At 49.8% G+C, this 20,023-nt stretch overlaps 2 protein-coding genes across 7 annotated transcripts; both read left to right on the forward strand.

Moving 5' to 3' along the window:
* On the forward strand, positions 1-2,530 carry TMEM139 (transmembrane protein 139). The gene is made up of 2 exons (XM_037060655.1): positions 1-753; positions 953-2,530. Exons 1-2 carry the CDS (start codon positions 428-430, stop codon positions 1,347-1,349), a joined length of 723 nt encoding a protein of 240 aa, XP_036916550.1. The 5' UTR covers positions 1-427; the 3' UTR covers positions 1,350-2,530.
* On the forward strand, positions 1,401-20,023 carry CASP2 (caspase 2). 6 transcript variants are annotated; one of them, XM_037060651.1, is made up of 11 exons: positions 1,401-1,472; positions 6,396-6,546; positions 6,843-7,010; positions 7,153-7,234; positions 7,786-7,880; positions 8,153-8,329; positions 13,361-13,489; positions 13,643-13,733; positions 17,348-17,497; positions 17,656-17,765; positions 17,932-20,023. In XM_037060651.1, the coding sequence occupies exons 2-11, from the start codon at positions 6,415-6,417 to the stop codon at positions 18,061-18,063; spliced, it is 1,266 nt and encodes a 421-aa protein (XP_036916546.1). In that variant the 5' UTR covers positions 1,401-1,472; positions 6,396-6,414; the 3' UTR covers positions 18,064-20,023. The 6 variants fall into 6 exon arrangements, with proteins under 6 accessions (XP_036916546.1, XP_036916544.1, XP_036916545.1 ...); XM_037060649.1 differs by lacking the exon at positions 1,401-1,472 and adding an exon at positions 3,047-3,251 and having other exon boundaries at positions 6,393-6,546; XM_037060650.1 differs by lacking the exon at positions 1,401-1,472 and adding an exon at positions 3,047-3,251.

Genomic DNA, 20,023 nt, shown 5'->3' on the forward strand with positions numbered 1-20,023 from the left:
TCTTACTGAGGGCCCCTCACTGGGAAGCTAGGGGGCTGAGGGAGAGGTCCAGTGCAAGCAATAATAGAGAAAGGCAGGTCCTGCCCCACCACCTGGATTCCAGAGATGCCGTTGAACCCCAAGGTCCTCGGGGCCCACCCAGGACTGGATCCTGGATGTGGAATGGCAGGGCTGGAAGGGAGAACCCAGGGAAGAAGGAAAAAGGAAGGCAGGCAGAGCACATGACCCAGTAACCTGGCATGATGGCCAGGAGTCAGCACTCTTGTGCAGGTTTCCTGGCTAAATTCCACACACTGGATGCCTTGGGACAACAGCATTGGTCCTATAGAGAATAGCAGAACTGGGGTGTTCACTGCTGATCACTTATTTTGGCCATTTATTCAATTTGAGATTGAAGAACCTGAAACCCCCCATAAAGGTGTCTAATATGGTTACTTTGGTATCTGAGCCAGCCATGATGCCAAATGCTAGTTTAGACGCAACAGCTGTGTATCTTTTTGCAGGAGCCTGGGGAGGGGCCATGGTGCCAAGCCAGTCGTGGGGGAGACTGGAGAAGCCACTTCTCTGCCTGTGCTGCGCCTCCTTCCTCCTGGGGCTGGCTTTGCTGGGCATATGGCCAGACATTGTCCCTGTTGCTTCTTTCTTTCTGACCTTGGGTGGCTTCTTCCTGTTTGCCTGCCTCCTGGCCTGTTTTCTGGAATGGGCAATCCAATCTGGGCAGCCGGAGAGCCCAGGGGCCTCAGGCAGTGCTCGGTGAGTCAAGGGTGGGGGCAAACTGAAGGAATACACTACCCACTCTCCCTGTGTCTCTAGTCTCTCAGGCATACAGGCTCTGCTTTCCACCTCTGTGACTGGTATCAGTGATAGGAGATGTCTTTTGTCAGTAGAAAATAGAAAGGGGAAAGGGGCTCCTTTTGGGCAGCCACCAATGACCTTGTTTCTCCTCCCCCAGGGACAATGAAGCCTTCCAGGTGCCCACCTATGGAGAAGCCATGGTGTTGGAGTCACAGGGCCACCCCCAAGAGTTGGATCAGCCGCCTCCCTACAGCAGTGTCATAATCCCCCCAGGACTTGTAGAGGGACAGCCTTGCCATCCACAGGGGCCCAGTAGAGCCCAGGCGGAAAGGCGGGTGGGCTCAGAGGGGTCTATGACCCCAGGAAGCCCTGGAAGAGCTCCGGTCAGCCTTCGGCTTCGGGGACCGAGAGCTGTGTCCACGGCTCCTGATCTGCAGAGTGTGGCCACCCTCCCCAAACTGGAGCCTCTTACTCCACCCCCTGACTATGATGTCAGTTTTGGTCACCCTGATGATGACAATGTTTTCTATGAAGACAACTGGACACCCCCCTAACGGACTTCCCCAGGATACATCATTTCTCTGTGCCAGACCCACTGGTTCATTTGAGCACATTTCCCAGTGCCTTCAGAAACGTCGTGAACGGGGCCTTTAACCCAGCGGGGAGTCAGGCTTAAGGTAAGCCCTTCCCAGTGGAGATGTAGGTGGTACAATTTGAATTTTCAGGCAACATTCAGAAACCTCACCCATATTCCCTATTTCTGGAGTTAGACTGAGGGAGAAAGGAGGCCGTGACCCAGAGCATCTGGGGAACAGAGAAAGGAATCAGCATCTGAGTGACAATTATGTTGCTTCTGTTTTTTGGTGCTTTGCCTCTATTAGACCACTTGGGCTTCCCAGCCTCGTGAGATATTATTATCCTCATTTGAAAAATGAGGATTCCAAGGATCTGAGGAATTTTATTTGCACAGGGGCACAGTGCTAGTAAATAGCATAGAAATAACTTAAACTCTGCGGTTCATATCCCAAAGCCTATTACGTTCCTTCTCAAGACAAGGTAGCCAGGCCATCCACACACCTCTCTTCTGCCTTGGACAACTGCTGATGAGGGGTGGGAGACTTCATGTAGACAGAATGGGGACCGTGTGTCTGGAAACAGGGTGGTCTGAGTGTGACCAAGACTGTGCCCAGCCCACAGGAGGAGCAAAGATCTATAGCCCCTGCTCCACGTGTAAAGCAGTTCTGGCCCAGGAGCTAGAGACTAGTGCCCAATGAAGGGTCCCCATCCTGTGGGGAAGCAGTGGAGCAAAACTGCCCTTCGGTTAGGTTAGGGTCTTCCTGTTGTGACAATGGTGGATAGGTGGGTCAGCAGGGATAAAGCCTGAGCTTCTTGGCAGGGGTGGTGGAGCACCTAAGGATACTGTCACCTGATGTGACAACTGGAATCACTTTCCCGGGCTGTAATCGCTTCAGTCTCAGCCCTTTACGCTGACTGCTAGGGTTTAACCCCAGCCCCCGGCCTGCTTCCTCAGATCCCAGCAAAAGACCAGATTGGAATCACGTTCCGCGGCTGTGCTGTAGGTTTTAGCCATTGGGAGGGGCTCAGTCACTGCTGACCCACCCTCCTCACCCCACTGAGGGCTTCAGTCATAGCGCGGGTATCCGTCGGGCGACTCCTAGTGCTTTCCACCTCCTTACCCAGGCCCCAACATTTCAATAAAGTAAAAAGTCAGCCACTCGCGTCTCTGTAAAGTTTTTGCAACAAGCCAGGAAGGCGGAATGGGAGGTCGGGGGCGGGAGCCAAGATTTCCGCGGGAACCCAGGACCAATCGCGAGCCCACGTTGGCGGGGGGTGGGGTGGGGGGGGGCTCCTCGNTCTGGGGTGCGCTCCCCACTGAGGGCTTCAGTCATAGCGCGGGTATCGGTCGGGCGACTCCTAGTGCTTTCCACCTCCTTACCCAGGCCCCAACATTTCAATAAAGTAAAAAGTCAGCCACTCGCGTCTCTGTAAAGTTTTTGCAACAAGCCAGGAAGGCGGAATGGGAGGTCGGGGGCGGGAGCCAAGATTTCCGCGGGAACCCAGGACCAATCGCGAGCCCACGTTGGCGGGGGGTGGGGTGGGGGGTGGCTCCTCGCTCTGTCCCCGCCTCTTCCTTTTCACCCAGCACGCTCTCCATTGGACCGCGCGTCTACGACAAGACTCTGCGCCTGCGCGCGCACCGGCTAAGAGCGGGGCGAGGGCCCTAGCGTAGGGGTGGTGCCAAGGGAAGTAGGGCGCAGGCGCGTTGTCGGCCGCCAGTCGTGGGAGGGATGGTGAGGCAGCGAAGGATTTCGGTTTGTTGGGGTTGTGGGCGGTGCGCTCCCAGCCCGGGAAAAGCGAGAAATGGCGACCCCAATCGCGGATTCCCGGCCAGCTCTGCCCCTAAAGGGGCTAATGGCCACTGACAGGAGATGCAGGTGAGTCAGAGAACATCCCAGGGGTCCTCATTGGGGCTCAGGGAAGGGGATCGCGGGTCCCAAGCGTGTGGCCCTGGTGCCTTTCCCACCTTTCCAAGGTGGGAAAACAGCCTGTCCGCACTGCCTGCCAATGATGGGAAGCCGGGCTGCTCCTCCAGGGGCGCGCGTCTCGGCCTTTACCCTCCATGCTCCAGCCTCGATTCGTACATCCTAGGAGGGCCTTGAACGAGGGGAGCGCATTCCAGTCCTGCCAAACCTTGGCTTCTGTTAAAGATTCTCCATCTTTAAATCTTTAAAAGGCTTTTTCTTTCCCCTGCTTCCCTTCTGAAGAACTGTACTCTGTCCCTTTAACCTATGAGACCTGCAGATCCCGGCATCCTGCCTAATGTGCATTTGGGTTGGATTGAATATATCATGAGCCGTATTGCTTTGGGTATAATGACCAGATTTTCAAAGCAATCAGCACAGACTTTGGGGTGTCAGTACCTTGAAAGGACAAGGAGGTTCCCGAGACTCCCAGTGCGTCTCCGCCTGTACCCCAATTATATCCTTTAGTGGCGGGCATCACCCAGAACATTTTAAATGCCTTCTGGTCCAGACCCAGAAGATTCAGGACTTCAGAACTGGAACCTGCAGGAGCACACAGAATCAAGACTGAAGGACTCCGTTTGTGTCCTTTTCTGCACTCCTTCCTCCCCTTGCCAATGTGTTCTAAAGTTCTAGGTGGTGGTGGTGGTGGTGGTTACTTTTGGAGAGTCCACCTTTGAGATTCTCCATGTAATATGGAATACAGAGAGGTGTGGGGAGAACAGATGATGCTTCAGATTAAACCCGTGGAGGTTTGGGTTGAAAATTCAAGTCTGGAACTTGAAAGAGTTAAGGACCAGGAGTCTATTAGTGAATTGTGAGTATGGATGAGACAGACTGAGGACAGGTTCTTTCAGGGGGGTTCTTCATACCTGTCAACATTTAAGGACAGGTCAGAGGTCCTCTGGAGGAAACAGGAACTCCCTGGGCAGAGAGGGGATGTGGAAACTGGTGTAATGGGCCCCAAGGGAGGGGAAAGTTGTATTTTGTTGTTCGTTTTAGGTCTTTTGTTCATCAAAGGTTAACAGCAACAGGCACATACTAAAATGAGTATGGCAGAGCCTTTTACAAATGGCTTTAACACTCAAACTTCCTCCCAGGAAGAGGGCTGTTGAAACAAACTGTGAACCACAAATGGTCTTTTACAGTCACAAGGGAAATACAATTGAACTAAAAGAAAGCACTGGTTTCTCCTAAAACTAGAGTACAGCTGTGCTTACTGTACATAAAACAATTTAAAACAGATTACAGAAGTGGAATGTTGTAAGTTTAAAATTAATCCTTAGATTTTTATCCTGGAAAATGTCTGTTCCCATCCAAAGGCCCAGCATAAGGGTAAGGTTTCACCGAGGCGTGGGACGAGAACATTGTACTTTTTTCCATTGGAAACAAGTTTGGTCACTTAGCTTTGGGCGTAGTTTAAGGCAACTGGGGCAGCTTGTTAGAGGCTGCGTACAGGGAGGAGAAAGTTTTCAGGAGGAAATGCCGCAGATAAGCTGAGGGAAACCTGGGTCAACCTGCTCCACCTTGGTGTGCATCCTAAGGAAATAGCTAGATGGCCGCTGCACGTGGTGTTGTTACCTTGTGGTTGGCCTGATTATACTTATTTTTATCAGTGTTCACATATACCATTGTTACTGCTTTGGTGTCTTTTAAAGTGATTCTTAAATGGAGTTTTTTGATCCAGGGGTGTCCAGTCTTTTTTGGCATCTTGGGGGCCACACATTAAATACACTGCAACATATAATCACACATGCACAGAAAGTCTTGTAATGTTTTAAGTAAATTTACGGTTTTGTGTTGGGCTGCCTTGGTAGCCATCCTGAGCCGCATGCAGCCTGAGGGCTGCAGGCTAGACACCCCTGCTCGACTGTGTTGTTGGGGCAGATTTTCACTGAAAGTTTGGGGTAACAGGAGTATTTCAAGAAATGAGAAGTTAAAATGGAATTCCAAATATCACTGTTCCCAACCCAAACTGTAGCCTGAGTTGGCTAGACATTAACCTGCTTAGGCCAAACATTCCTGACCACTGCCCCTGCCTTAGGGTCCCACATGCCATCTTCCTGTGTCTCTCTCAGCTCTTGCAAGACCATGCTTTTCTCTCCTCTGACTATAAATCTCTAGCCTGGAGTTAAGCCAAGTACATCCTATAAATGTGGGATATTTCACTGATTCTGTGATGCACATTTTAACATCTTTGAAATGAGGATGGATCTTTAAATAGGGTTTTAAGTTGTAAGCCCAAGCTATTACCATATTCCTTTCTCACTGCCATCAGTCCCATACTGTTGTCATATGTTTGGAAACTGACTAAACAGGCTGGCGAGCTCTGGGTTTATATAAACTAGGCACATAGATGATATACATTGAAATGGGATTCTTTTAGTTCGCAAACAGAAACTGCTCTCTTTCCAAACCAAGAGCAAAACTAAGGAAACCCTGAAATGAAGACATCCCTAGTAAACGCAATTACCAGAATAATTTAGCCCTTATGTGCTTTAACTCTTAAAAGTGATTTCAGGTTATGGTGATCGTGTCCATTGTTGGTGTTTTTCTACTGTGACTTTCTCTCATACTTTCTCCTTACTCAGTTCTTAGAGGATTCCGATCCTTTAACTTGTATCACTTTTCAGCAGCCTGAATAAGTAATGGGAAGTGTTTTCTGGAATAATCTCTTGATTGCAGTTGGTCTGTAGGAGGAATACTCCTTCTCGGGAATACGTGTGTGCTTGTGTATGTTTCTGTGAAGGTAGCTATGTCCCTCCCTTAGACACACTGTTTGTCTCAGAGGATGCTCTCGGTTGAACAGACTCCATAAAGAATCATGTACCTCATTTCCTCATGCTCAGTGTGTCACTGCTTAATACTTCTTTGACTTCACCCAGTTTCTATAAAATGTGCCTAGGTTATTGTAGGCATATTGTACCTACAGTACAGCTGGTTATTGTAAGTTCTGTTCCTTTTGTTCTTCCTCCCTGCACCTCTTCCACGCCCCCCTTCTGTGCCGTCTCTTCTGTACTCGACAGCCTTTCTTTTCTCTCTGCCTGTTATCAGTAGGGTACTGGGCGTGTTCGGCATGCACCCCGACCATCAGGAAGCTCTAAAAAAGAATCGAGTGGTGCTGGCCAAGCAACTGTTGCTGAGTGAATTGTTAGAACATCTCCTAGAGAAAGACATCATCACCTTGGAAATGAGGGAGCACATTCAGGTATGGAGGTGAAAGGGGACAGCTGAGTAAATTGATTGTAGAAGTAGGAACAGAGCTTGATACTGTGTGCAAAGCAGGCAGCGCCCTAGGAAGGAAATGACAGTGCCCCTCTACCCTAGAGCATGTAGCGGAAAAGATACATAATTCGGGAATAATGGGAAGGACTGCACCTGTATTGTTTTTTTATGAAAGGAATCCTTGAGATGGGTGATGACATTCTTAGGAAGCTCATCTGGAGAAATAGAATTATAGCCAGATAAGTGAACAGGCTTTTATGTTTTATTCTTGTATTGTAGGCCCAAGTGGGCAGTTTCAGCCAGAATGTGGAGCTCCTCAACTTGCTGCCCAAGAGGGGTCCCCAGGCTTTCGACGCCTTCTGTGTGGCCCTGAGGGAGACCAAGCAGGGCCACCTGGAGGATCTGTTGCTCTCCACCCTCTCTGGTCTTCAGCACGTAATCCCACCGGTACGGAGCCCTAGACATGTGGTGTGTTAAGAAGGGTTAGTTTGGTGGGAAAGGAATTTTTGAAATGGGAGACAGGATCTGGGTTTTATTTGGACCGGATCATCTCCCTAAGACCTGGCTTGGGGGTCCTGATTTCTTACAGCTGAGCCGGGACTATGACTTGGGTCTGTCTTTGCCGGTGTCTGAGTCCTGTCCCCCCCACAAGCAGCTCCGCCTGTCGGCAGGTGAGAATTGATGGGGTAAAACAGGTCCCACAAACTGACTGCCCTTAACTGGCGTCTGGCCGCCCTAGTGTGGTACCTGTTTGCATTCACCTTGGGAACAGTTTCCTCGCTGAATTTGTTGGGGACTGGCAGAGCAGTTTAGATGGGGTATGGGTTAGGCCGATTTCCCTTCCATCACAGATGGTATTTTCATGATAATTGGCCCCAGGAGCCACTGGTAGAGGTAGAAAATTCCTACGTACGGTTGGCCTGTCTTCTCTATAAAGCTGAGCTGTTATAAAATGAGAATAGACTACATTAGAGGGCACTAGCCTGCTGATTGAGTTGCTGCATGATTAGAAAAAGGCTTTTAGCACATCTCATTCAGTCATTTAGTGAATTGAGCACCTACTATATGAAGGCTAAGTCTGTTCCCTCACTGGATCTTACAAATTCGGGGAGTGAGCAAGACCAGTAATGATTAAAACCGCAGTTCAAAGGGTGCCTGAAGTTACGAAGTACTAGGGTTGATGCGTGGTTTGTGTGCTAGTTTTTGGCTTCCTATGCCACAGATGCTGTGGAACTCTCCCTAGACAACGGAGATGGCCCACCCTGCCTTCAGGTGAAGCCTTGCACTCCTGAGTTTTATCAAGCACACTCCCAGCTGGTGAGTCTGGCAGGATGGCAACAGGAAAAGATGTTGGGAAATGAGACACCCTTCTCGGGCTTTTGGACTTGGTTTGCATGTACCTTTTCTCCCTGCTTTATTGGTCAGAAAGGCTTTGCTGATGGACTGTCTTCTGTGGGCTTGTTTCTGTCTTAACCTGGGGGAGTTCAGAAGAATATGATGTCTTTGTTTTCTTGAAATGCCTCATGGGGGGCAGGCGGGGTGGGGTTCATGTTCACAGGCTCACAGTCTAATCGGCCTCCCCTCCCCAGGCCTACAGGTTGAAGTCTCGGCCTCGTGGCCTGGCCCTGGTCCTGAGCAATGTGCACTTCACTGGAGAGAAAGACCTGGAATTCCGCTCTGGGGGGGATGTGGACCACAGCACTCTGGTCGCCCTCTTCAAGCTCTTGGGCTACCAGGTCCATGTTCTACTGGACCAGACCGTGCAGGTACCCAACGCAACCTTCGGGGACAGAAATGCCCACTGCTCCTCCTCCGCCCGCTGGGTTGGGTGGCACTGGTTACTTATCTCCTCACCTTTTTGCTTGCTCTCTTCTGCCTCCTCCCTTGCAGTCTAGTAAAAGAAAAAAACTAGCGTTAGCCAGCTGCCTCACTGTTGACTTCTCGGGGAAGCTGTGCTCTCCCCAAGTGAAAGTCCTCGGTTGGGTTCTCCTTTTTCCATGTCCAGCAGATTAATTCCCAGTCACTCAGGAAGTGGGGGGACACCAAGAGTCACCCAGCCGACCCTGAAAGACCTTTCTAAGCCAGGGCTGCACAGTCTAGTTATTGTTGTAAAGATGACTCTGGCAGCTGAAATTCTTAGAAATGAAAGCTGGTTGGAATTGCCCTTATAAATACCATTTTGTGGCAGTTTAACGCATTGGCCTGTGGAAAAGATCCTTTTTGTCGGTTGTGTGGCCCTGAGTCAGGTCTTAGGGTGGTTACTTCTGGACTAGATTCCTGCCCATCATAAGTATTTTCGTTATGGGTTATTCTTCATTAACCTCCGTTATCCAGTGGCACGTTGGGCTTTATTACCTCTGGCTGTTTCTGTTTTGAAATTGACCATAACCTCTTGGTGAATTAATACTAAATCTTCACTTTGATTCCAGGATAATAGTACTTTCCTAAACTTGGCTTTGGGAATGTCAGTGGTAAAGTTAGTGTTCCTGGGAGCTCTGATTTGTTGAGGTTAGGGACCTTTGTTTGGCCTTCACCATTGTCTGTGGTCTCCGTTTCTGGTTTTCAGCTGTCTTGCTTCTGTGAGAAAAGTTAGGTATTTGCTCCACTTCTGGTGAGGCCACTTTCATCAGGCACTCACTCAGGTGTTCTCCTTCCCTGCAACAGCCCATGCAGCGCAGTGAAGCCACCCTGGCCTCAGAGCCACAGTTGGGACAGCTGCGTCAGTCGGGTCTGCTGGGCATGGAGGGAGTGAGGCTGGGGCATCAGCCGCGATGCCTGCCCAGGGGATCCTGTTAGAAAGTCACTGAACAAGACAACTGTTTCCCATGCTCCCTCTCAGGTTTTGCTCTAGCCATTCCTTTCACTAGGAATTGATGTTCTGGTTTCCCAAATTGTGTCTTGTCATTAGGGATTTCACATGCGTGGCAGTGTGAAGTGCAGTCCTAAACAGCCCTGAGTCACCAAGGCAGCTGTATACTGTTGTTTTCAGAGACAGTCACTAGAATTGAGGGACCCATGAGGCCACTTCACAAGCACCATTCCTATGGGCGCTAACCCTGACGCAGACTCCAGGACCCCAGGATTCTCCTCTGGTCGCATCGTTCCATAACTGCAGTTGCAGTAGCATCTGATTTTGAGTGTCTCAGGATGGGGCAGACTGTGTCAGGAACCAAGGATTTCGAACATGGGCCTTGGGTTCTAGAGAACTTCAGATAGATGAGGAACTGTTGACAGCAGAAAACGAAGCAGGTCTCTTACATTCCCAAGGACCGTGTCTTCTATAGAAGTTAAGAGAAAGAAACAGTCATGGGGTAGATAGGGTCTGAAGGCTAAGTGGAGACTTGAACTGGCCTGGAAGGATGGCTGCTAAAGAGAGGCCTGGTGCAGGGAGCCTGGGCAGGGAGGACCCCTGGTGGACAGGGAATGTGTGATGTTAGGGACCCAGTGGGTAAATCAAATAAATGCCTAGGGCAAAGGAGTGCCAAAGATAAGATCTGAGTTAAAGGGGCAGATGCACAGAGCCTTACAAGTCTTCCCAAAGGAATTGGACGCCCTTATTTTGACATTAGAACATCATTAGTGATTCTTGAATGGAAAGTGATGCATTATTTACACGATGATTCAGGAAGACTTGATATGACTGCATCGCAGTGAATGGAGTAGAAGCTAGTGGCAGGAAATCCATCTCGGAGTGGAAGTCATTGTACCGGTACAAGATGGTGAGGGCTGGGCAGTGTAGTGGACTGAAGGGAAGGTGTGGAGCAGCAAAATGCCCTGGTTGCACTTCAGTGCCTGGTGGTTGAATGACCGCATATAGAGGGGGTGGAAAAGTTAAGTAGGAATTGAAGGCCTCAGGAAGTCAAGACCAAAGCTGTAAACTTGGCAATTACTTGTGCAGGAAAAATAGTTAATGAGAGAGTATGAGATCTTTGAGAAAGAGATTAGAGGAACAAGAGCAAAAGGCTTAGGACTGAGCCTTGGGAGGCAGCCCTGCACGTGCAGCCTGACCACCAGCTCTGGAGACTCAGAGCCACAGGGAGGACACCGTGGAGCCCGTTTGCGGCAGAGGCCAAACTCTCAGGTTCCACTGAAGTCTGGTGGTCACAGTGGGTGTGGTGATGTGGGCCGCTGGGCCTCTGCACAGCCTTCATTCAGGAAGGGCCTCTCAAGAAACTCCACTCTTGTTTTATAATTACTTGACGAGCAAAGAAACAACCAAAAAATTAAGAGCCTTTCTTTTTTTCTTTGGACTCCAGAGATAATTCCATTTAGAGTTGGAGATGGTGTGTTGTTGTAGAGAACCGCCCCCCCAGTCACAGAGAATCCCGCCAATCCTTGGCCAGCGCTCACTGGCATCTTCACTGCTCCTGCTGGTTTTTAGTTTTTCTCTGTCCTCAGTTTATTCTCACTGCGTCTCCTCTGTGAGGCTGCTAGTTCTAGAATTACAGTTCATCATATATGAAGAAATGAGAAACAGAACTTAACACATGCTGGTTAGGTGTTTCCCATATTTCCCATATATGGGAAATATTTGCCACATTTTAAGTGGCAAATATTCTTACCCTGTGGTATTGGTTTGTAACTTGCATTTGGGGCACAGGCTGCTTTGAGAACATAGAGACAAGCTATGGGTCCTTCCAGGAAAGGCTACCCACAGAATTGTGCACAGAATGTCAGAGGGCTCAGGGTTATTCCCTTCTCCTGCAGCCCCCACCCAAAACCACAGGCACGTGAAGACTGTTTTATAGGTAGGAACTGTGATTTTACCAGAAATAAAGCTACAGGTCCTACCTGAAGCCATGCTACCTTTGGAAAAAAATCCCCCCAGGTGATTAATTCCTATTTGTTGAGTGGTTTAGTGCTGTTGATTCATTTACAAAGTGTGTGTTCATTCTTTGGGCTTTTCTGTCCTTGCCTACTGGCCTAATCATCTCACTGGAGTTCTGAAGCCTCGTGAGTAGGTGCCACGTGTACGTTTGTGTTCCCTTCCACGAGCAAACCTAACCAGCACGTGTTAAGTTCTGTTGCGGTCGACTCCAGAGGAGCCTTCTTACCTACGGATTCCCTCAAGGTTATAGATTCTTGAAATAACTTAATTTTGAATGTCTTTTACTACCTTCACATTTCCAACATTATGGGTGGCTTCTGTTTGTCCAGAAATATACGTACTTTGTCAGCGAAGCCCATTTCTCCATTTCCTGTTGCGTTGGAGAGTTTCAAGTCAGGTGTAGTGAAGTCTCAGTTATGTGCAGGCAGGAGTACTGTTGGCCCTTGAACAACACGGGTTTCAACTGCGCAGGTCCACTTACAGGCAGATTTTTTTTTTTTTTCAGTAAATACATAGTCAGCCCTTTGTATCTCTGGGCTTCACATCTGTGGATTCAGCCAACCTCGGATCAAAAACAGTATTTTTGGTTCACTGTTGCGAATCCGAAGATGTGGAATGCCGACTTACGCTTTGGTCTGCACCATTGTATCTAAGGGGCTTGAGCATCTGCAGATTTTGGTATCCATGGGGGGGTCCTGGACCCAATCCCCCACGGATACCCAAGGATGACTGGTTAAGTTCTGGGGGAATCAAAAGCAGGTGTGGATTTGTGACAGTGGGGTGTTGGTGCCCCAATTCCAACATTGTTCAGGGGTCAACTATATTGCAGACAAACCAATTGGTAGTTCTCAGACTTTGCATATTGATTTCAGAATCACTGAAGGCTTGTTAAAACGCAATTGCTGAGGCCCAAGACTTTGCATTTCTTACGAGTTCCCAGGCAATGCCAATGCTGCTGTGTTAGGGACTGTGCCGTGAGAACCCCCTGCAGTGCATTCCACAAAGGCATGCTTTTTTGTCGTGGGTTGTGTGGTGTAACTCTTCTGCCCAGATCGCAGGTTTGTCTTCACTGTGGTTCATTCAGGTTCATAATAAAGTGGCTTCTCTGAGCTAGGAGAGATAGCTGAGACAAAAGTTTACCAGTTAGTGTCAGATTATTATAATATAACTTCCCATGCATGGGCGAAATGCTTATAATAGAGAAATACTCATATAGCAACTCAAGGCTAGATAAGCAAGATTCTTAATTTGGACTGCAAGGATGACCAGTAATAGGTTTTTTTTTTTTCGTGAAAAAATGATAATCATGTCACCATTAGACATGCACATAACACCAATGGCAGATCATCACAGTATGTGCCAGACACAGCTGTAAGTCCTTTCTTTTCTTACAAAATGGGTAGTAGAGCCTTGAGGGGCTTCATAACTTGTACCAGCTTTGAACTCAGGGGTCAGACCTCAGTCTGCCTGAACCTGTAGCCTCTGCACGTAGTCCTGGCTCTGACCGAATCTTCTAGAACAGCGTGCTCCTCCCTGAACAGGCGTTTTCTACAGACATGATCTCTGTCTCTGGACACGGCAGCTCTCTGTCATCATGGTCCTGTTAGTCCTTTGTCACTGAGCGGTGTGTTTTCTCACAGCACCCCCATAGGGGACCCACATTCACAGCTCCGCAGGTGGTCCCCCCATGCCATTTGTGTGCAAGGGCATCGGCTCTAAAGAAAGGCCTGGTTGGTGATTGGGGAATGGACAGAGTTAACTGGCTCTTGATTGGCTCCGTCAGTGACTTGCTCTGATCCAGGAATTAGCATATCTCAATCTGCGAATTTTGTGCCGTTACATTCAGAATTCTGTGTCTGAGGTCATGCTTTCTTTAGCCTCTCAGAGAGTCTCTGACTTCCCTTACCATGGACCACAGAAAAGTGGTGCTGACTACAGCGAACAACACTAAAAGGTATCTTTCTTCCAGGAAATGCAAGAGAAACTCCGGAATTTTGCCCAGATGCCCACTCACCGTGTCACCGACTCCTGCATAGTGGCCCTCCTCTCTCACGGCGTGGAGGGTGGCGTCTATGGTGTGGACGGCAAGGTGCTTCAGGTGTGTGCAGGTTGCAGACACACGATGCTGTTAGGGCCAGCCCGTGTCGCCCTCGGCTGCCCTCTGCCCAGGGCTGGCTGCTTCAGGGGGCACAGGACTCAGGAGGCCCTACCAACTAACTAACCTCCCTCCTCCCCTGCTTCCGCCTGGCAGCTGCAAGAGGTGTTTCGGCTCTTTGACAATGCCAACTGCCCGAGTCTCCAGAACAAGCCGAAGATGTTCTTCATCCAGGCCTGCCGTGGAGGTGAGTGCCTGGAGGGCCGGCCCGGGGAGGGGGCTCCTGGGCGGCCCCCCCAGCTCTCACTTTCCTGTTTGCTCCTCTCAGGTGCTATTGGATCCCTTGGGCACCTCCTTCTGTTCACTGCTGCCACCGCCTCTCTTGCTCTGTAAGTGTCCCCGATGCATGGGGTGTGCTGGGACGTGGCAGTCCCTGGCTCTCAGGCCGGTCAGCTCTCTGTGCACCGCCATGCCCTGTCCTCAAGACTCTTGTTGATGTCTTTGCCTCCTTTTCTGAGGACTCTGACTTTTTTTCCTGCTTATCGATAACCCTGATGTGCCTTTTTGGTTCCTCCTTCCAGTTGGAGATTTTCTGTCTCTCCTTCCTGTCCCTCTCCCATTGTCCCCTTCCTCTTTTCCTTCCTCCCTCTCTTGTCTCCCTTTTTACTTTCTCCTTTTTCTTCTCTCTTCACCTGCCCGGCCATCCTTTCTTCCCTGCTTCTCTTCATCACCCACGTGCCGTGCAGGTCAGCGGGTGCCGGTCGGCCCCCGCCCTGTTCCTTGGCTGCTGCCTCCCTCTGCTCTCTTGCCCGCAGCCTTCTGCCCCAGGACTCCATGACGGGGCTCAGCAGGCACGTGGGCGCGCCTCTCACCGGGGAGGGAGCCCGTAGAAATGAAGGTTCTCGCTGCAGTCAGATTCTGCCTCTGCCACTAGCCAGTCAGGTCACATTAGAGAAGTCACTGGATGTCCCTCTGTCTCTGTTTCCTTGATATAAAATGTAGATAGTCATCAGGCCTACTTTGTAGGGTTGTTTCGATGATTGAGTGAAGTAATACGTAGGAAGGGCTTGCTTAGCACAGTCGGTGGCTCTTAATAAATCTGTGAGAAATGCTGGCTATGGCCATTATAATATGACCAGCGCCTTCAGGTGCTTGTGGTTGGAGCAGAGGTCACTCTGTCCAAATACATAATTTTTTAACCTATTGTCTGTTCAACACATGTTAATGATTAATATTGCTTTTATTATCCTAATGTCACCAAAGAATGTAACTTACTAAGGTCCTGCACCGTGCCTAGGGCCACTCTAGGTACTGTCACAAAGTGAAGGAAATCGTGGTCTCTCCCAAGTGCCTGCTAATTACTAGGAAAATAGAGCAGACATGCATGAAGTACTTGTAGACTCATTCACAGGCCTCAAGTCAGCGAGGGTGAAATTAGTGAGATACAGCCCGTACATAGGAAGATGCAGGCCGTGAGGAGTGGGCCATTTCAAGTCAGCTCAGCTTGAAGAGATTTTTCTGGACAGGTTGAGGCTTAACCTTAATAGGCTTATGGGTCCTATTTGGACCCATAGGTGTGGAGTAGCAGGTCGAGCCTTTCAGGAGTAAAGGGGAATATAATAGGACAAGCATGGCGAGATTAAGAGAATGCCCCCAACCCCCCAAAAATGGTATGCTGAGTCAGAAGCAAGCCCGGATCTCATTTAAAAACCAAGCATCTGTGTGTGGCGTATCGTGTGTGTTTTTCAGATTGTAAGTCACCCCCCCCCTTTTGGAGGAATAATGGTTAATGCTGCTGTTGGGTTCTGTTTACATTTACATTGGTGAAATATTATGTTATTCATGTTATGAAATATTTTACCACATTTTTTGCTTGAATGGTTTTTTCCAGTTTCCTGTAAAGCCTGGGTGCATCTTATGGTCCAAAAAATACAGTATATAGTGAGGTGTGACTGACCACATGAGGTCAGTGAGCTGGTTCTAAACATTTAGCCACAGCCGAGAGTTTGGGGCCTCAGCAGATAATCGTACGGCGCTTTGGGGACCATATGCAGGGAATTAGTGGTGATCTTTTCCTGGCATCACCATGGCAGGAAGCTGCACTAAGGAAAGAGTGTTGGGGGGCAGGAACTGACTTTCATTCACCTGCTGTCTTCCCAGGCCCAAAGCATTGCCTGATAGATACATGGTAGCCCTCAATAAATAGTGAATGACGGGATGAAGGTTCTCACAATAACATAGGAAACAGATACGGGGATATCGTAAAGAAGGAACCAGGAACATTTATTGATTAATAGATCTGAAGGCAAGAGAGGAGTCTCCTTCCCTTGAGGGACACATGCAACTTGTCCTAGTTCCTTCAGGAGGCATCACCAGCAAAATACAATGAAGTAAAGACACAGTCACTGTCACCTGTATTTAGACACACACAGTCCTAGGTCTGGGTAGGGAGAAATTGCTCTTTCCTGGGGCGACCTGAGTCTTCCCTCTAAAATTGAGTTCTTCGGGGCATGACCAGGGGCTAGCTGTTCCTTGGAAGCAAGCTCACCTGTCTTTGGCCGTATTTCGTTAATGTGACCGATGTCTGTAAAAAGTGCTGCCCCGCCCCAGTTGACAGCCTCCTAAGCTGGAGTGGAGGCTCTAGGAGGCAAAAGCCTTCACTCGATCCCCCCAGGGCTTCACACCAAAAAGTGCCTGGCACATGGCCAATGCCCAACACATTTTCAGCGGACCAGTGAGTCTTGGCCATTTCCCACACAGGTCTTCAAGCTTCCCTTTCCCTTTGGGCTCTCTCGAATGTTCTGTGGAGTATGTTGCAAAAGAGCGTACTTTTCATCTTCGGTGTGAAGAGCTGTGTGTCCTGCCTGTCCCTTTCCTGTCAACATTCCCCGCCCCCTTCACACCCCGAAATGAAACATCAAAAAAGGAGTAGTGTGGGAATACATAAGGCCTTGGTCAGGAGGCTGGGCGCGTGCTCAGGGCAGGTTGAAGAACTACTACTGAAACTGAGTAATAGTGTACTTCAAGTTTTTCCTCTTTGAAATTGCTCTTAAACCTTGGGTACCTGGTACAATTTGGTTTGTGAAATTAATAAACAAGTAGTAAATGGTGTTAAAAAACATCAAAAGTGCCTTGGAAATGACCGGTCATGCTTAGTTTTATAACCTTTTTATTGATGCACATTTCAGGTTGAGACTTTTACATGGCACACACATAATCATATTTTTGGTTTATTAACTTGTTTCTTCTTTTATAATTAAAGTAAATATATCTGCCCCAGCTGATGTGCCTCAGTGGATTGAGTGCCAGACTGCAAACCGAAGGGTTGCTGGTTGGATTCCCAGTCTGGGCACATGCCTATGTTGTGGGCCAGGTCCCCAGTAGGGGGCGCTCAAGAGGCAACCACACATTGCTGTTTCTCTAACTCTCTTTCTCCCTTCCCCTCTCTAAAAATAAAATCTTTTTTAAAAATGTTTTAAAAAATCTACACATATCAGTATTCTACTGTGTATTGCAATAAAAAAGCACCATGGCTTCCAGGTGCATTGTTCAGTGAGCAGGTGAATTGTGAATGTGGACCATTTTAGTTCTGTTCACCAGGGGCTTGGGATTCAACGCCTTCCCCCCACAGACTGGACAGCTCAGACCAGGGGTTTGTGCGCCCCTTGTATCAGATGCATGCTGGGAAAGGAATGGGGATAATGGTTTTTTGTGTCTTAATTCATCAGTGCTAGGTTGGAGGCGACAGCTGGAAATGACTCTTCCCGATCAATGTTGTAGGGACCTTGGGCTTGCCTGTGTCGGGCCCAGGAGAGATGGGAGGAAATAACATCCTCGTCCACTCTGTCTGCCTTCCTACAGATGAAACTGACCGCGGGGTCGACCAGCAGGACGGAAAGAGCCAGGCCCAGTCCCCTGGGTGCGAGGAGAGCGATGCTGGTCAGCAGGAGTTGCTGAAGATGCGACTGCCCACTCGCTCGGACATGATATGTGGCTACGCCTGCCTCAAAGGTACTGCCAGACGATTACACTCTCTTCCACACTTGCATTTTCTCTCACGGGTGGGCAGTGGAACAAGGGGCCACCGACGGCTAGTTTGGGACATCCAGCTCTGTGGGTGAGGGTGTCCCGGGTGACCTTCACACTGGTGGCCCCTGTCCTGGCCGCAGGGACCGCCGCCATGCGCAACACCAAACGGGGCTCCTGGTACATCGAGGCCCTCGCTCAAGTCTTCTCTGAGAGGGCTTGTGACACACATGTGGCGGACATGCTCGTCAAGGTGAGTCGGCTCCACCTGGCGCCCTGAACCTCATGCACCCCCACGGTCTGCCCCCGCCCCCCTGCCTGCTTTGCGCAGTCTCTCCATCCTCCCTGTGGTACTGACACCATGGAAACACCAGGCTCTCAGACTTTGGACCCTGGGTGTTTTCCTTTCGCCTTTCCAGGTGAACGGACTTATCAAGGAGCGGGAGGGCTATGCCCCCGGCACAGAGTTCCACCGAAGCAAGGAGATGTCGGAGTACTGCAGCACCCTGTGCCGGCACCTCTACCTGTTCCCGGGGCACCCTCCCGTGTGAGGCCACCTCAGTCATCCAGGACCGCGGGAGGCGTGGTGGAGCCTCTTCAGGATTAGGGTTTCTGTCCTCCCCCCTCAGGGACTGGGAGTCCCCAGGCCGGTTTCATGCCCATCGTCTTTGCCGTGGAGTCTGGGACTGCAGGCTGGCTCCCGCTGTGGGAGGCTTGCTCCCTGGGGGGCCGGAGGCCCTGGCAGGACTGGTTGCCAGGAGCTTGGCTTCGAGAGAGGAGCCCAGCAGTGGGGGTTGGGAATGCGCCGTGTTGATGGGAGAGGTCTCCTCGATGGGCATGGTCCCTTCCTGTCCCTGGCTCCTGTAGGTGGCACTTTGGTCATTGCTTTTATCACATCAGGACGTCTCAGAGGTCACCTCGTGTCCTTCATATCCCAGCCTACTTTTCTGAAAGAGTTTTTAGAAGGTGTCCTTATTTAACACAGGCATTTGAAGGGACAGACAGGACCAGAGGCACATTCTGCTGCTGTGTGTGTGTGGAAATGACCTGTACGCTCCTTCAGGGTGGCAGGGCCACCCACGGGAAGGACAGTCTTCCCATTGCCACTGTGGGCTCTTCCGGACTTCGGGAATCCAAGCTTTCAGCAGAGGCGGGGCTGCAGTGCACCTTGGATCTGCCACTTATCGGTCCTTGCCCAGGAAAGTCCCAAAGATCTTTCCTCTGAGCTCTTACTGAAAGGGCCTGGGGGGGAGTGCAGCCAAGGCAGGGCACGGTGGTATCTGTGACCTGTCACCTTGCCTTTCTTACCTAGTTGTCACCTCCCTGCTTCCTGTTTCTCCCCTGTTCATTTCATCCTGTTCACTGCTGCCTCCAAATCTGTCTAAACTCCCACTTGCTTGGATCATTTGGTTGTTCAAGGATGTAATGTAGTACCTTGTTCCTGCTTTCTGTTCCAGTGCTGAATCCCCTTTTGGTTTTATAGGGCCCACTTCCCCGCCCTCGCAAGTCTCCCCAACTCAGGGGGCCCCTTGCTCTATTGGCATACGTGTTGTTTCCCAGGAGCTGCCTTCCTCTGCCCTAAAAGGATACTCCTGTTCTCAAGACCTCTTTGACTTCCGTTCTAGTGTCTATATGACAGATTTGGGTTTTAATAGAAGTCTAGTCATCTCACTCCCCTGCTTGGAACGCTTTGGTTTCTCATCAGACCTCAAATGAAATCCAAACTCCTTACCTTGGCCTGCAGAGCCCCCTGCCTGCCCCGTAAGCCGCGTCACGTGCGGCTCTCTAAGGGACAGCTGCAGCAGCTTCCTCCGTGTCGTTCCTGCCCTGAACGGTCGCAGACACTCTCGGGCCCACTGAGCACCATCCTCACCACTCGTGGCTTTGGTGGTTTTGCCCCTCAGCCTCAGTTCAAATCCACTTTCTTGTGGAGGCCTCCTCAGGCCACTCTGTCTCTCAGCGTGATTATGTTTATTACTGATTGCCGTGTTCTGTTTAATCCCTTTGCTGCGCTTTCCCTGACCTATAATGATACACTCACTTGCTTCCCCGTCTGTCTGTCTCCCCTACTAGGTTGCGAGCTCCATGGGAGCCAAAACTTTGTCTTGTTCACCAGCATCTACCCAGTTTCTGGCACATAATCAGGGCTTCAGTAAATGTCGTTGAAGGAAGCAGCCCTAGCTGGAATCCTACCTTTTGACTATACACAGTTTGGTATTTGTACTTTGCATTTTTTCGTGTGTTTTGTTTCATCCGCCGGTATTATGAATTCCTGAAGATGTGTCACATGTGAGACAGCTTCCTCCACATCAGTGACAACACTGTACCATAGTTGAGGTGCTCAATACATACCCGTTCCGTGAGCCAGGTGGTTCGGAGACTTGGGGCCACGTCCTGCTCACCTCTGGATCAGTGCCGTATGGAAGCATTTGGGTGATAAAACCTTTCCAGTTCCCACTGCCAGGATGTTGTATTGCTGTCAGGTGCCAAATAAATGCTCATATTTATTAC

This window comes from Sturnira hondurensis, unplaced genomic scaffold, assembly GCF_014824575.4.
Source record: "Sturnira hondurensis isolate 20B ecotype Veracruz unplaced genomic scaffold, ASM1482457v3 Scaffold0012067, whole genome shotgun sequence".
NCBI lineage: Eukaryota > Metazoa > Chordata > Mammalia > Chiroptera > Phyllostomidae > Sturnira > Sturnira hondurensis.

Coding starts and splice junctions, on each gene's coding strand:
- TMEM139 (XM_037060655.1), top strand. CDS start 428: ATGGTTACTTTGGTATCTGAGCCAGCCATGATGCCAAATGCTAGTTTA. Junction 754..952: donor GGGGCCTCAGGCAGTGCTCG/GTGAGTCAAGGG, acceptor CTCCTCCCCCAG/GGACAATGAAGCCTTCCAGG.
- CASP2 (XM_037060649.1), top strand. CDS start 3,178: ATGGCGACCCCAATCGCGGATTCCCGGCCAGCTCTGCCCCTAAAGGGG. Junction 13,734..17,347: donor CATCCAGGCCTGCCGTGGAG/GTGAGTGCCTGG, acceptor GCCTTCCTACAG/ATGAAACTGACCGCGGGGTC. Junction 17,498..17,655: donor TGGCTACGCCTGCCTCAAAG/GTACTGCCAGAC, acceptor TCCTGGCCGCAG/GGACCGCCGCCATGCGCAAC.